At 45.6% G+C, this 17,421-nt stretch overlaps 1 protein-coding gene across 4 annotated transcripts in view; it reads right to left on the reverse strand.

Annotated features, from left to right (window-relative positions):
* Ube4b (ubiquitination factor E4B) overlaps positions 1–17,421 on the reverse strand; it is a 106,708-nt gene that overhangs the window by 56,965 nt on the left and 32,322 nt on the right. Inside the window, exons 3-7 of one of the 4 annotated variants that reach the window (XM_051173997.1) lie at positions 11,053–11,188; positions 9,168–9,255; positions 7,807–7,951; positions 5,788–6,016; positions 4,657–5,343 (exon numbers count right to left, since the gene is read on the reverse strand). In XM_051173997.1, coding sequence (XP_051029954.1) covers positions 4,657–5,343; positions 5,788–6,016; positions 7,807–7,951; positions 9,168–9,255; positions 11,053–11,188 — 1,285 coding nt within the window. Of the gene's footprint in view, positions 1–4,656; positions 5,344–5,787; positions 6,020–7,806; positions 7,952–9,167; positions 9,256–11,052; positions 11,189–17,421 lie in introns of all 4 variants that reach the window. The other 3 variants (XM_051173996.1, XM_051173999.1, XM_051173998.1) reach the window with 3 other exon arrangements.

A 17,421-nucleotide genomic window follows, 5' to 3' on the forward strand; every position in this document is an offset into this window, starting at 1 on the left:
CTTTTATATGGAGGGATAGAGATTTATATATATGACAGTTTGGTTTTGCAGTCAAACAGACTTATAAAGTTAAAAGAAACCTTTTACATGTTCAAGAATGAAACAAAAATATCTTTAGCTAACTTGTGCACACTGTACATTCAATATATGTGTCAATACAGTTATATTATGTTACCTTTAAAGGTTCGTGTGTTTTTAGAAAAAAAGGACAAAGCACCAATGCAAACAGGTGGCTTAGGGATCCAGCCTCTCAGATGCCTCTGCTGCAGTTTCCTCAGAGCTCTGCATCCAGGACAGCTTCAAGGCTGCTGGCTGAGATTACCCAGCCTCACAGACTACTGCAGCCAGGACTCCAGATAAGCCCTGCACATTCCTATTACACAGAGACTAGACAACAAATGTTACAGCTACTTTTCCCAGGATCCCCTAAAGATGACATCAGCTCCAGACAACAGAAAGTAATTTTAAAAATATGACACCCACTTCCCAAGAGGTGGGTAGGGGGATTTGGGTGGTTTAGTGGGTTATGAATATTTGTTGTTGTTTAGGGGGTTGTTTGCAAACTGTTGCAGGTCATGTTAAGGGAGGAAATTGAACAAAGGAGGTTAGATTCAGGGATCTCTTTCTGAAAAAAAAAAAAGGGGGGGTTAATGTAAAAATGATAGGAAAATGGTAATTATGGAATCTACCTTTAAACTTAAAAAAAAAAAAAAAACCAACTAGTCTTAAACATGTTACATTGGTATGGATTTTGTATAGTGATACAAATTTAAGGTTATTTTTGTTATACTGTATATGGTTCCACTCTTGTTTAAAATATTATACCTATGCAGCTCAAAAGCTATTATTATAAATTTAGGATAATTAAACACAGGTTAGTAGTTAGTCATCTATAATAATCAAGCTTGTAATCATGTTAGGTATATTCTCAAGGTCAAACAGATATATTTTTGATAGACAGGTGGTCTTCAAACACTTCAGAGATCTACAGAATTTGGCATTTAAGACATTTTAATAACATAAGGCTTTTCATGACAGTGAGACACATCTGTTCCTGGCAGCACCAATCTACTTCAAAAGAAGATGATGGGCATCGAAGAACCTCCTTGTGGAGTTTGCTTTCATTGTGGCAAAGTTAGCCACTAGGCAAAGAACCTGCCCTTGCCTCAACTGCTGACAATATGCTGCCCAAATTGGACAAGCAGGACACAAAATAAAATAACTGTTGAACTCTACCAAGGTAGGACGGTCCTTCAAAATTTCTGGCTTCACAGAAAAGTCTGTAAGTTAGTGTAGGCCTGTAGGCTGAAAATGGATGCCCCAATGTTGCAAAGCAACCATGGGTGACTGTCCAGGAAGTCAACTGTTTCTGTCATTTTTCTATAATTTTGGAAGTTATTTGCTCTATACTTCCTGTTTACTCATTTAATATTCTATTATTCTTGGGTATCTGATGGAGTTGAAGATTAGATAGAGTTACCGTTTTCCTTATTACCAAATTTAAAAAAGAAACTCACAAGAGATATAAAGAATATACAGTTAAGAGACACAAAAGCTTAAATTGTTAATCTGAAACATGTTTTGAGGTCTGAAAAGAATGTTTTATGATGGTAATACAAGTTATAGAAAATAGTTTAGGCATAAAACTTTAGATACATCAAGATAGATGATACAGGATTTTTTCCAAATATGCCAATTATAAATGGATTGTACATTACGAATGTAATTAATACCTAATAATTATTCTTATAGTATATAGCTTTACTATGTTAGAGTCAAAGCCTTTTTCTTTTTATTGAGACAAAAAGGGGGAAGATGTGAGATGTTTGTACAATGCATGAAGATATATTGCTGTGATTGGTTTAATAAAGAGCTGAACAGCAAATAGCCAGGCAGGAGTCCTGGGCAGACAGAGGCTTTAAGAGGAGGTAACTAAAGCTGGCAGAGGAGACGTCAATGAAGAAGAGGGAATCTGACATACAGAATGAAAGAAAGGTAAAACATAGAATAGTGTAAATGGGTTAATTTAAGTTATAAGAGCTAGTTAGGAACAAGCCCAAGCTAAGGCCCAGCTTTCATAATTAATAATAAACCTCTGTGTCTTTTTTGTGAGCTTGCGGCTCTAAGAAAAATCCAACTACAGGGACTCCTCAAACAACCGTCTATATCCTCAGACCCAGAGGATCCAAGGGCACCAGGCACCAATGTGCTACACATGGACAGTTGCAGACAAAACAACTTTACACGTAAAATAAATAAAATAATCTTTAAAAAAAAAAAAGCTATAGAATCAAATCTCCTGCACATAACCTCTTCCTTTCTTAGTTATAAGCCGTTTACTTATTTGTTGCATTATTACTCTGCCAACAATCCAATATTGTAGCAGGAGCATTGAGTCACAGGACATCCTTGGTTACATAAAGTATCCTATAGACAATTCAAAGCAAAACAGATGAAGTCCTTTTACAAGTCATTCCTATGGATGACTCTCCAAGTTCTCTATCTATTTAGTGTTACGTGTTCTGGGACCATCTTTTTCCACTTTATCTGGAATCTACTAGTACTCTTTTTTAAAATGATTTATTTATATTTTTGTAGGCATTGGTGTTTTGCCTGCTTACATGTTTGTGTGAGGGTTTCAGATGTCCTAGTATTAGAACTCCAGACAGTTTGTAAGCTACCATGTGGGTGCTGGGAACTGAACCTGGGTCCTCTGGAAGAACAGCCAGTGCTCTTAACTGCTGAGCCATCTCTCCAAGCCTCTGCTAGTAATCTACAATTAGATTACCTGACAGTCTGGGATCTACTAGTAACCTAACAATCTAGCTCATCTCATTTTAGTGTTGCAAAAGAAGATCATGCCAGTACAGACAGGCATAGAATTTTCTTACTGAGCCTAAAGACAGCTGCACCTTCTGCCCAGGACACAAGGGACACCAACACTCCCAGAAGGGAGGTAACTAGTAAAGAGCCAGAGCAGCAGAGATGGAAAGCGTTCACTGGGCAGGTGCAGAATGTGGGCTCTACTCCTGGCTTTGAGTCCATGTTCCAGCAAAGAGAGCACACCACAGCTAGCACTGAGCCTCGATCTCAGGTGAGAAGGTCAAATGCCAGGAATCTAGGAAGAGATTCTTCTCTTTTCACGATCTGTTGGGGTTAATGAAGTGCTCCTAGCTCCTTCTGAAGTCTCTATTTATAGTCTGAAGTTATTTGTGAACAGGGCGGGGCACAAACACCAACTGGGTCCAGAGGGAACTTCAGCTGGACAGCAAAACTGTTAAGGCAATGATGAGTCAGGCACAGTGACAGTGGATCATTATATTTGTGTATTCAAGTCACCTTGAAACCCAGAGTTTTTAACTCAGTTTTCAAGGGGAAGATCCAGTGGGACGCTGCTTCACTGAGACACAGGAGATGCTCTAGGAGACTCAAGGTCAGATGTGAGAGAGAATCCAGGCTGCACTGGACAGCATGACCCACACATCTGCCCACTCCGCCCAGACGGAGCTTGATGTGGAAGGGATGGACACACCCAAACCACAGTGCTATTCCTAGACACCTTCATTCAATCCATGCAACCAAACTCACGATGGACAACTCAAGGGCCGCTCATTTCATTCCTAAAGTGGGTGAACTTAAGGATGAGTGGCAGCTCCTCTTTCAGTCACTAAATCCTGGGATAAGGTTCTCACACCAGCGCACACTTGCTGGCCTTCCTCATTTAACACTACCCTGTCTGGACTGAAAGCAGAGTTCTCAGCAGGGCTTACAACAGTTAGTTCCTAAGCACCTACAGCACATGCAGGGGTGAGACTCCTCCTTCTGATACCTGGACCCAAACTGGACACAAGAAAAATCATCACCACCACCACCACCTTCATCATCATCACCATCATCATCATCTTCTTCTTCTCCATCTTCTTCATCACTACTGTCCTCAGAGAGTGCGAGGAAGAGGAAGGAGAAAGGACTGTCGTACATACTACCACAACAAAAGCAAAAAAGGCCATCAGGGGACAAAGGAAATGAGAGGCAGAAAGACGCTGCTGCATCGCTGTCATTTAAAATAAGCCTCACACTTCAGCTGCACTGACATGCAGAAACACAAGTCCCTGAATTACAGAAATACGCAAGTACATTTGAGAAAGGGGGGACCACCGGACTCAGGGATGCTGCTGCTGCTGCTGCTTTCTGAGAGACCAGATTTGCATGCAATCAGATGTCAAGGCATAAAGGCATGACTCACAGAAAGAGCAGACACTGGCCCAGTCCAAGAAGTCATCCTGTGAGCCCCCGTTCTCAAATGCAACACTGACCACAGTCTCTGAGGTTCATTTTTAACGAGGGACCCATGAGCTAGGTTGCAAAACAATGCAATCCTTTGGTTTTTCTGCAGATGACAGGAAGAGTGATGACAAGGAAGGGAAGAAAGGAGCGCACAACACTGCAATCTTCACTTTCTCGTGGATAAAAGCCTGGTAGGATCATGGAAGCAGGGCACATGCCCACCAGAGAGCGAGCGAGCGACACAGGTTAAGACCCAATGACTCCCAGAATTCAACTGAGGTCAGTGTCACACAGCAGTTCTTTCCAAACAGTGTTAATTTTCTTTCCCTGCACTGCAAACACACACGCAGCTCTCCTGCAAATAAATACCTAGGAGAGATCCGCAGGGAGGAGGGACGTCTGCTGGCAGCACTGGGCGAGGCGGGTGGGAAGGCGGGGCCCCTGCTGCGGGGCCTCTGTCTGGAGGAGCTGCCAGGTACTGCTCGGGGACTACTTGGGCGGGCAGGGAAGCCTGGGGAGTTAGCCAGAATGGAGGATCGTGGGGTGGGGCAAGGTGAAGACCCCCATGGGTGCGTGACAGTGTAGGGCCGATACCTTGGGGATGCAGGCTGGCTTCCAGCCATAGTTCCAGAAGCTGCGGTGTAAGGGCTGAGGGATGTGGAAGATACAGTCACTTGGGGGGCTGATCTGTGAGGACTGTGGGCTGTGGAAGGTACAATCACCTGAGGGGCTGCAGTGTGAGGGCTCAGGGACCCGGAAGGCACAGCCCGCTGGGGGACTGAGCTGTGGGGGCTGAGGGACCCGGAAGGCACAGCCCGCTGGGGGGCTGAGCTGTGGGGGCTGAGGGACCCGGAAGGCACAGCCCGCTGGGGGACTGAGCTGTGGGGGCTGAGGGATCCAGAAAGCGCAGCCCGCTGGGGGGCTGAGCTGGGGGGGCTGGGAGCTGAGGGCACAGCCCCCTGGGGAGCTGCGTGGGAAGGTGAGGCAAAGGATGGACTCAGCACGGGCACAAAGCTCCAGAAACTGGCAGAAGGAGCAGGGCTAGTTTCATAGAGGCTAAATTAGTTGAAAAAGGGAGGAAAGAAGAGAAAAATCAAAGAAAAACTTGAGATAACTAAAAATGGATAATGTCAGCTTTTAAAGGATAATACAATCATATAACAAACTCTAAAACTTTAAGTCGATATGCATTTTTAAAATGACCAGAATCTAACTGTTCCATTTATATGGAGGTGCCAATGACCCCTTTCAAAGATTAATGTAGCACACACAGCCATGTGTGTCTAAAATTTAACCTACCAACAACCTACCCACAGAAGGCTTAGAAATTCAATCGAGAAAGGGTAACACCATCTCCAATAACCACAGCCACCCGCTCCCCTGGCCTCCCCCATACGAAAGACACCATAATGTCAGTGACACACATCGACCCTGTGGAGTGGCATGTTCCCGAATATTCTGTTTTACACAAGAGAGATGCGCAAAGAGAATCACACTAACCTAGACAGCGAGCTGGCACTGAAGGAGCCCAAGCTGCAGAACATGGGGCTCGTTCCCGAGCTGGAGCCGGTGTTCAGCGCCAGATTTCTGTCAGGTGACCGAGCTGCTGTGGCAATAGGCTGGGATGTGGCTGTCAGGCTGGAAAATGGGTTTTCATCTCGAGTCTGAGTGGACATCATCAGCACTTCCATTAGAATCTGGCCAATCAGATCCTTAAAATCAGAGAACACTGCTGGGAAGGCAGAGGAAAAACAGGTTATTCATGGGTCTTCATTTACACAGACCTCTAGTAAGCCAAACAGAACCAAATGAGCCTGCATGGTACCCTGGATTGGATTCTCAACAGTAAAAGGAGATCACTTGAAGCCCCACCACCGCCACCAAAAACAAGTGTCCAGTGTTCTTCCAGTGATTTTTCTTCTATAATTATTTTACATTTATTTAGTCTCTGTGTGTGTGTGTGTGTGTGTGTGTGTGTGTGCACATGTAGGTGTCAGAGGACAAATTTCAGGATATCTTTCCATCCAACATGGAGATTCTAGGGATAGCGTTCAGGCCATCAGGCCCAGGGGCAAGCGTCTCTACCCACTGAGCTATCCTGCTGGTTCAGCCCATAGTCATTTCCAAGTCTGGGCAAACAAACCACAACTGTATAAGGGGTAACATTAGATGAGACTGAGTGAGGCTTGTGCAGAACCTCTTCTCTCTCTCTCTCTCTCTCTCTCTCTCTCTCCATAAATATAAAACTATTCCAAAATTAAATTTTATTTAAACCAAGTTAGAGTTCAGTCAGGGCGCTACGCTGACAATTATTCTCTGTAAAAAGGAACCAGTTGCCCTTGCCACATACAACAACAGCAAGCCTAATGTGTCTCAGCCAGCATACACTTCACAGCAAGTCAGCCTATACCCCAAAGGTTCTCAGAAGTGCTCCACACTCCTGGTTTCGGGAGCAGATTCCAGCCCTGCTTCTCCCTTCTTCTTCACAGCTCCTGGGTGATGGATGCTCTGTTGAGCTTTAGATACATTCTGGATATCAATAACCAAAGCCCTGCTCTATGTCCATTTCACCAAGATCATTAACGATTAGCGTTGATGTGTACAGAGAAGTCATGAGAACCTTAAAGCCCAAGAGGGAGAGCCTGGCGTGGCAAGTCTTTAAAAGCCACAGCTGCTCGGCTTTTCCAGCCAGAGGTGCTAACATCAGAAACCTACCCACGTTTCAGGAACACAGGACATCCAGTCCAGCCACGCTAACAGTGATAGCCTCATTGAAAACTTATCTAGTGGGCACTCTTTTACACAAACACCTTCCTAAAGACTGGGCATAGATATCAATGAGCCAAAAAGCAAAAGATCCCACAGTCCAGACAGTTGTATTGCAGTGATGTGCAAAAACATCACGTGTCTACCTCTTCTCTACTGCAAATTTGATTAAATAGGTAGCACGGCATCCTGCAAAATATCTTAAGTATAGTTTAGCACAGCTAACCTCTTAAAATACAATCCTAGGAAGACAACAAAATGCAATGGTATTACATTTTGCTAAGTAATGTAATAAAAAGAGTCCACTTGACTGTACACATCACTTGGTAAGCACTGAGAGCCTACAATGAATGACAAGTGAGCTCTCCTCAACTGTGCCTAAGGTCAGGACACTACAGGTGCAGCTGGCTGGTTGTCGGTCCCAGGGCCAGCCAGTATCTGTAACGCTTACCCAGGAGATGGAGCTGATGCTCCCTTCTGACCTCCATACATACACACACGCACAACACACACAAGCACTTGAACTGTACATAAATAAAAACAAATTTTCAACTTTTTTAAAAAAATCATTTAGCAATAAGATCAGTGGAAAGGGAAGAAAGTAAGCTCACAGTTGTGTCCCCAGCAGAAGCCACCCACACCCACCCCGTAACAAAAAGTGCAGTCCCACTGCACAAGGACAGAGACCCCTAGAGCCTCACATCCCGCACGCATGCAGATGCTCTGAGGAAAGATCCCTGACAAAAGTCCCACCTTCTTTTGGGTTCTGTTTAAACTGTGCAGAGAGAGAAGAAAGGAAGATGACATCTCTGTCACGGTCTTTCCAGGAGACGCGGAAGATCTTACAGACCAGCTGTAAGGCCTGCTCTTCAGACACTTCAGGACCTGAAGAAGGCTCCTAGTGGGAAGAGCTGAGAGTTAATCTACAGAAAGACAAAGGAGTTAAGGCATTTTACTCCAATTTAATTAATTCATTAACAGGGATATGTTAGCGCGTTAGGAGGCAGAGGACACAAGGCCAGCCCGTCTACACAAAGCAAGTTTCAAGTCATCCAGAGCTACTAAGTCACAAAACCAAGGTGTCATTAAGCTGATGCCATTATTCATGGGAGAGCATGTGTGAGCAAAGGTATTATCAGGAATCAGCAGTAAAAATGGGGCGCAGGATGTGTCTACATCATCTGCTCGCCATGTGAGCGATAGAGATTAGTGTTCCCAGTATGTAGCCATGTTCCTTCAAGGACTTTTACAAACGTTAACATGTCTCACTAGATTTCATGACAAAAGCACTAGCTCATGTAAGAAACGTGAAGAACTACATGAATAGAGACTTCACCACAGGGCGGCTATGGTCTAACTTCCAACAACCATCACGATGCCACCAGAGTGGTTCTGTGGACTTCCTGAATGGAATGTGATGTTCTAACCCATGCTACGCAAGACACTCAAACCCAAATGACACCTACACCAACATCCACAGCCAAGCCTAAGCCACCCAGAAGAGGGGCCAAAGCTAGGATGAAAACCAATGCAACAGCAGCATTGTTTCTACTTGCTGGAAAATTTTACATGTCCTTGTTTAATGACCTCAGAACACAGCCGAAGATCATTATAGATCTACTGTGTCAGTAAAGACCCACAAAAATTAAATTCCACTGACAAAAAAATATCAACCTAGAAAGTCACAGTGGCACAATGAACAAAGAGCCAGACAGATCTGTGAACAGCCCAGGCTGGCCAGGGCTATATACACAGCAAGATTCTGTCTCAAAAAAGCCCAAACCAAACTAACAAACAAAACAAAAAGCACGGACCCAAGCCAAGTAGAATGGAGGGGCGGTACTGTATAAAAGGGCTGCATGATGCTGCCTAAGAAAGACTAAAGATTGGATGGAGGAAGGCAGCTTCAAGTCCAGCACCTGGAGGTGCACACAGGTGGATTGACAGCTCCAGGCTAACTTGGAATATGTAGTTAGAACCCTGGGGGTGTGGGGGGGGGGAGGGGGAGCTAACCACTCTTCAAAAGGAAAACCCTACCCATACAGACAGATGCCTCCTAGCAGAGCTGCAGACAGCAGATAGGGACAGAGCATGGCAGCAGCCTCTTTACTGACCTTGTCGCTCAGGCTCCTTTTCTCTCGTCGGTCATTCTCATCCACTTCCATGTTCTCAATTCCCGAATCCACGTCCACCTGGGACATACTTTAAGTACAAAAGGCAAACAAGGCTTCCATCTTTCCTAAAACTCCCAGTGTCAAAGCTATGATGAACTTTAAACTATCAATCAACATTTGTCAGGAAAGCAAAATAACACTGGTCCCCCTTCTCCTCCTGCAAACCTAAGAGCTCCTCATGAACTGGCATGGAAGCATCTGCTTATGTGCTAGGATCATTTTTCCCAAGGTATCATTTCCTTGGGCTCACTTTCAAAAACTAAGGTATCAGCAGAATGGATTTTCAGGAATGCTATTTTTATACAATGCATGCTGCAAGTACAGCTTGTTTACAACAGCGAGAGATTGTCCTGCTCTAATTCTAGATACATACAAATTTCCACTATGATTTCTACTTGACAGGTATTTAAATTTCAAATTTATAAGGGTATTTTTATTAAGTTCTATGCTAATTTGCTGGCTTAATACACAAGTCAAAACCCAGTCTGTGTCTGACTCTGTGCCTGGTAAATATGTAAAGTTCAATGTGTTTTCACTTAAATCCAGCTCACTGGCTGCATTGCTTAATGGATGCTTACTCATGTTCATTCTCTCCTTGATCTATTTCTGGCTGGGAGACATGTTTAAAGCCCATTGCTTCCTAGCAGCCCCTCAGCTTACAGCCTGTGAATGTTGTATTACTAAGTGTGCCCATACTTGGAACTGTAGCTGCTGCTAAACTCGCCATCATAGAATGCTTCCTTCTAGTCATTGAATTAGGTTACAAGATAGACAGTAGTCCATGGTTTTCCTACATCCTTTCAGTCAATACTGAAACCAAAAGTTTCGGAGGCAAGCGAGTCACAAGTTTAAAGTGCATGCTGGGGAAAGCCTGTGCCCTGCTCCCAGGCCAGAGGTCCTCACTCTGTCCAGCTTAGCTTACCCACACAGCCCAGGACATGCTACAGCTCCTGTCCAGCTTACCCACACAGCCCAGGGCATGCTACAGCTCATCGGTCACTTGGTAGCTTGGCTAGCAACTTATCACAAAGGTGCTGCCATACTTGTCTTCAAGTAAGTCTTACTTTATGCAGCAGTGGTCCCAATGGCCAAGTGTGGAGGCATTAGGGAAACACCACGGCATTGATATAGCAAGAAAGGTCAACTCTGGGACTATATGGAGTGAGACACCTTTTCCCTGTTTGTTCCACACCCTCTCTGGCTTGTATTTTAGAGGCATCTGATTTTTCTGACATCTGTCTGCTTCACACACTGGCATTTTCATTTATCCACTGAGATTTATCCACGTGTATCACGTGTTTATTATGAAGTCACTCTGTTTACTCACCCACACCTTAAGTCTCACAGAAGACTCGTGTTCTGTGGAAAGGTGGCACCTGCGTGTAACTGCTGAGCCATCTCTCAAAGACACTTGACACAGGACAACCATATGAAGAACATTTCATTCAGAACAGAAAACCTTTTCAATTTAAGAATGGAATTTGGGGGCTGGAGAGATGGCTCAGGGGTTGGAGTACTGGCTGTTCTTCTAGAGGATGAAATTCAATTCCCGGCACCCACAAGGCAGCTACCACAAGGTAACTCCAGTTCCAGTGCATCTGATACCCTCACACAGACATACATGCAGGCAAAACACCAACGTACATAAAATACAAATAATAAAGAAATTAATAAGTGATAATGATAAAACAGGGCTGGGATTTGGATTCAGTCTGATAAGGACATGGGTCACCGGGTGTCCTTTCAGACTACCAGGCTAAAGACTAAAGAGTGCAGCTTTTCCCTCCCTGTAAGTAAAGCAGCAATAATGGCGGTACCAAGTTACCTTTTCTCACAGGAGACGCCATCGATATCCATGCTCTGGGAACGCGAGAGGGACTGAGACTGCGTCTCAAGGCTGTTAGACGGTGAGCTACTGAGAGAGCTGACTCCTTCGCTGCTCTGGCTCCGATGGGCAACTCCTACACAGGAGAGGGGAGACAGAGAAAGGCCCATGTGTCACCATGCAAGCCCAAGAGTAAAGGCAACAACAACACACATGCATTCGGCATGCTTGGCAGCCAGGATTCCTGTCAGACCACCCCAGGAGTGTGTCGCCAAGAGATCATGATTTATCACCGTGCATCAGGTATGATCAGTCATGGTGCCACACTTGATGCCTGGAAGGGCTCTCAGCAGTTTCCGACTGTGGCCCTGAACACAGCAAAGTTCTGGGTTTTTTACTTTGTTTTAGTACATTCTGGGAGGGAGGGAGGGAGGGAGGGAGGGACAAAGGATGGAGGGAAGACTTCGAGAGATACTTTCTAGCTTTATGGATACAGCATCAACCAGATAATGTTCATGAACTCTGTAGTTTATCATTTAAGTTTAGTGTGCCAGTGTCTCAGTTTATTATCTGAACGATGATGAGACTAAAGGACAACGATCACTAGTCCCTCTGGTTCCATTAAAGTTAAAAATGTGCTCTTCTGGTGTTTGTGTATATACTTATGTGTATGCACACATAAAAGGAAGATTCCCAGGAACCCTTGTGTTCATTCAGTGTTGCTCCTTGACCTTCACAACACTCACAGGCAGGGTAAAGGAAAGACAGCAGCGTCATACACAGCTGGTGCCAGATCAGGCTGGGAAAGCTGTCACAGAGATGGCAGGACTATAGAGTCAACTGGGGCAGACATGCCTGTCACTTACAACACTGGCACTTGCTCTGGATTCACAAGGGTGTAGATGTGGTCCTAGGAACAAATGTGCATGCTAAAAAGAAAGGTTTTCGCCTCCAAGAGGAGGAGCCTCCAGGGTCTACGAAGTTCTGCTGCAGCCCTCGGGCCTTGGGGCTTTGGCCTGGGTCTCTGCCTCTAGCCAGATGCACCTTTGATTGCTATTTCATTTTCTCAGACAGATCTCACTATGTAGCCTCCATTGACCACAAACTTGAGCAGATCCTCCTGCCTCTGCCTCCCATGCCCCAGGTTTCCAGGCATAAAACCATGCCCAGCTATTTGTTTTCATTTGTTTGTTTGTTTTGACTGTTTCTATCTTAGCGATGGAACTCAGGGCATCCCAGATGTTAAAGTTCTTTCACTAGTTGCATGCCCAGCTACAAGCCAGCTTCTAGACAAAATTTCCCCTCTCCCAAGCCTGAACCAAGTACAACAGGAAAAGGATTTTAATATAAGCAACTGGTAACTGAACAAAAGATTAAAATTCTGGTGTTGCTCCTATTATCATTCTTAGGCAAAGGCAATGCACTTAGAAAAGGAATAGCTTCCACTCAGTTGAAATTCCCAAAATGCAAAACTAACATTGTTGTGACCTTCATAAAAAACTCAAAATTAGAAGGAAACAGGAGGGACTTCTCTGTCCCTTGCATCAAACACCCAGCCCACTAATGCCCTAGAAATCTTTTACTCAAAGATCAGTAGGGCCTGTCCACAGCCTTGCCCCCGACATCATTCAAGCCTCAGCTGACCACACCCAGTCAATCACTGAGGCTTATAGCTGAGTAACACTAGAAGAGATGATTTCTCTCCCGCTCTCCCATCAACATTTACTTGATCGAATAAACTATAAGCACTGAGCTTAGAACTGACCCTAGGGGGCATGATTTAAATAAATGTTAAGTGGGAGCTACATGAGTTTACAGCATCAGGCACATCATTAATAACCTAGAAACACTAAAGCAGAAGATAAAACATAACAAGAGAATTCAGGGGACTGAGAATAACACCTAGAAAGAATACACAAGGGTTATCCCATTTTCAAAGTTAATAATGTTCTTTTCTTTTTTTAAGGTCAGCTTAGTGGTTGGTAGGGCATGGTGGCATATGCCTTTAGTTCTAGCCTTGGGAAGACAGAGGCAGAGGGATATCTGTGAATCTGAGAACAATCCTGGTCTAGAGAAGTCAGGTCTGTATGTATGAGGGGGGAGGAAGGGAAGGAGCTAGAAATTAAACCCAGAGCCTTGACATGATAGACCAGTGTTTTGTCACTCAGCTATAACCTTAGGCCCAGGGCAGACTTAAAAACATATACAATCCTAATTAGAGACTTTGTCTCAAAACTCAAGTTGTAGGCCCCCGAGGAAAGAAACCTCAGATGGACTTTGGCCTACACACAGGAGAACACAGTTACCACTGGCCATAGTCTAGTGAATACATATCACACACCGAAGTCACTGGCAGTGAACACTCACGGTTTGACTCAAAAGCAGTATCCTGTAACTTTTAGTCTTTTCACTTCAAACCCAAATCAGGGTGGGGCCAGAAAGTCACGAGGGAGGTGCTCTCACACACTGACACCTTAACAAATTCCAGAAAAGTCTCTGAAAACCATGTCCTTGATGAAAGGCCACGACAACATTTCCATGAGGATAGCAGCCTAGCAACCACCGCAGTCAGCCTTGGACCAAGGCCTCCCTGGTTATTGATCCTTGTAGCCAATGAGAACTCTAAACAACTTACACAACCTTGACTTTACTTGTGAAACAGTCTTCCTTTGCCTCCCCAGACACGACTACAGCACCTACAGCACACAAATCCCCATACAACCTTCTGTCCATTTCCAGCGAATTCACCACTTCCTCAGAGAGCTTTCCTCCATTGTTAGGTTAAAACAGCAGTTCACTGAACGCTGTACAAGGCCAGAACTTTAAGGCCCACAGTGGTGGGAGAGAGGCAGAGCATGAGGGCCTCCACAGAGGGGTTCACAGGCATTGGTTATGTTTCCATATCCATCTGAAGTATTTTCACCTTTTTTTTTTTTTTTTTTTTTTTAAGAAGGAAATACACAGTACAGAGATATTAAATTTTTCTGCAGGAAAACAGTGAGATTGGCTGGCTGGCTACAGGGAAAGGAGGGACCTGCATAAAACTCACCTCTACACTTCTAACACTGCCAACAAAACCATTGCTGGCCCCGCCCTGCCCCACCCCGGTCCTCAGCCTGGTGTAACTGGTGACATTTTACAGAGCACTCATTAGGAATGTGCTAGCATGGGGCTTGGGACACTGGGATAAACAACATGACAGAGGAAACTTGGAATCACCTGAAACTCCAGTGCCAGTACCCTCCTCTAGCCTCCGTGGGCACCTGCACATTCAGGCATACATGATTTACAATAAAATAAATCCAGTCAGGTGTGGTGGCATCACACACCTTTAATCCCAGCACTAGGAAGACAGAGGCAGGAAGATCTCTTTAACATTCAATATATTCACTTTTAAGGTCTCACCACATAGTCCATAATCCTCCTGCCTCTGCGCTTTAATCAGCTGAGCCATCTTGCTGGCCCATAATTTTTTTTTTGGGGGGGGGGGGTGATACAAGGTTCTCTGTGTAGCCCTCGCTGTCCTGGAACTCACTCTGTAGACCAGGCTGCCAGGTTGGCCTCAGAGTCAAAGACCCGCCTGCCTCTGCCTCCTGAGTGCTGGGATTAATGGCATGCCCCACCACACCTGGACTCCTCATTTTTAAAATGACAACTGTCTTTATGCTACATAAGCCCATGTTGTTCTGGTCCATTTTCTCTTGGTAATTCATTCGCTAATTCACCCCATCTTAAATTCTATGCAGGGCTCTAGTGACAGCACCGGGGACACAGGCATGAGCAAAGCGAGCACAACTTCCTGAACCAGAGACTTTCCACATAAGACAGGGCACATGCCAGGCACGGAGGACCCGCGGGCATGGAAGTGAAAGCAGGACTAAGGCCAATCTAGGTTACACTGCAAGACTATGTCTCAAAATTAAAACAAGAAAGCTCAAGCTGCACCGAGCATGGGGGCAGTGAGGGCTGAGAGGGACAGTGCCTACAACAGAATGTGACTGCAAACTTCAGACAGCGGCCAAAGACAATTTTGGATAGGAGAGGCTGCTACCGTGTGTGTGTGTGTGTGTGTGTGTGTGTGTGTGTGTGTGTGTGTGTGTGTGTGTGTGTGTGTGTGCGCGCGCACGAGCACACGCGCATGCGTGCATGTACTAGGTCAAAGGATAACTTGTCAAGGTATGCCCTCTCCTGCCACTGTGTAGGTCCAGGGGACTAAGTTCAGGCTGTCAGGCTTGGCAGCAAGCGCCTGTACTTGCTAAGCTGTCTTGCCAGCCCTAATTTTGTTATTCTATGCTTTTGGGACTGATGTAGGCAAGTGTAGGCCTGGGGTAAGATATGAGGAAATATCAAAACCTGACTTTATTATTGTTGTTGGGGGAGGGACCCATGCATACCACAGCGAGTGTAGGGAGGTCAAAGAATCCCCTGGAGAGTCAGTCCTTTCTTTCCAATTTCACATGGGCTCTGGAGTTTGAACCCAGGTCAACAAGTGTGCCTAGCAAACACACTTATCTGCTGAGTTATCTTACCATCCCATAAACTTGATGTTAAGGGGCTGGGAATGACACACTAAGGAAAGTTCTTGCCATTCACGAATGAGAGCCTGAGTTCAGATCTCCAGCACCCGCATAAAGTTAGGTGTAGCAGTGCGCAGCCCCAATCTCAGTGCTCAGGAGACGGAGCAGGGATCTCGTGGCCAGGCAAATTAGCCAAATCCACAAGGCCTGGGTCCGGTAAGAGACTGTCTCATAAAATACAATGGGACATCTGACAGCCATTTCTGGTCTCCACACACAGAAGCAGACACATATACCTGCATGTGCGCGTGCACACACATACAAACACACAAATTGGTTTTAATATTTTAACTATGAAATGCTGATTAGATGTGAAAGTAGAATGGGTCATAAGAGTCTCAAGACACAGGTCTGAGCTTGAAATGTAAACTAAGTGGTTATCAAATTGGAAGGAATAATTAAAGCCAGAAAACTAGATGAAATCAGTAAGAGAACAAACACAGATAAAGAGTCCAGTGAGCCCTGGCACCCTGCCGTGTAGACATTAGGGGAGTGAAAAAGAACCCTGCAAAAGGACAGAGAGGATGGACACCAGGACGAGAGGGTGTTCTATAAGCTAAAAGGTAGAGGGTGTAAGCCACCAAGTCAGACTGACATAGAGGAGGGCTCAGCAGAGCTCCCAGCAGGCTCGTCCAGTCCAGGTCAGCACAGGGCGCAGGTACAAAGGCAGGGGGCTGGGGCTCATTCCAGGAGGCTTGCTGCCAGGAGATGGGCGGAAGCTGCAGGGAAATGGGGCAGACAGACTTCCATTTTGCAGGGCCACTGAGGGAGTCGTACCAGCACCGTGCCTTGCACGTGCAATGTCTCAGCACAGCTAACAAAAGTTCACCTGGGAAACAAAGCCCCCCAGGCCTGGCAGGAAAAAGCAGCCATGGGAAGCAAGGCTTTGCATGGTGAGAGGAATGGCCCAGCCACTCACTGACGGGGCAGGACAGCGTGCCTCTCCCTCCCTCCCTCCCTGCCTCCCTCCCCGCCCCCCCACCTCTCTGCAACACACACACACACACACACACACACACACACACGCACACGAACGCACAGCAGCCAGCTGTTAGCGATGAAACAGCTGCTCCTTCTGCATGTGTGTTTTTTCCCACACCCAGAGTATGCACGGACAATGAGATGCTGCACACTTGGTAGCAGACTGGGGAAAGGGAACAGGGAAACGCAGCATAGCTGCCTGGATGTATTGGAGTCCACTTGAAATTGTGATCGTGGATTTTAAATGACATAGACAGACCACAGGGCTGTGTGAGTTCTCCTCCAGCCTGGCTCCGGGGCAGGAGACTGACAACAGCAGATGGGGAATGAAAGGAATCAGACCTGTGATGCAACCAAGCAAAGGAAACAAATTCCAGAGCTGCAGGGACAGCCTAGTCACGGAAGAAAACAGCACAGCTCTGAGCATGTTTCCCAGGGAAGAGACAAACTCACTTCTGGTAGCCTGACTGCCACAGCTACTCAAATCAAGTGAGCACACAGGGTTCTCTGCCACCAACTGATGCTTTGGTCTCACTTTTTGTTGTCACGAAAAGAATGATGGGTGGGCATTTACCCAGGCAGAGAGAAGCCTCCAGTGAGGGTTAATGACTTAAGGCCACAGGCACTGCAAATGCTCTCAGTGACAAGAGAAAGGGTTACTGTATGGATGGCTACGACAGAGTGCATCGGAGCATCACTAATGACACGCGTGGCTCTCATGGCACCTCTGTACCTTTCCTGTAACTATAAAAACAGTAATTATGAGAGTACCGTGTTTGATAGAAAAGTCATGGAGAATTCAAAGGCAGCT

This window comes from Phodopus roborovskii, unplaced genomic scaffold (genome assembly GCF_943737965.1).
Source record: "Phodopus roborovskii unplaced genomic scaffold, PHOROB, whole genome shotgun sequence".
Taxonomy (NCBI): domain Eukaryota; kingdom Metazoa; phylum Chordata; class Mammalia; order Rodentia; family Cricetidae; genus Phodopus; species Phodopus roborovskii.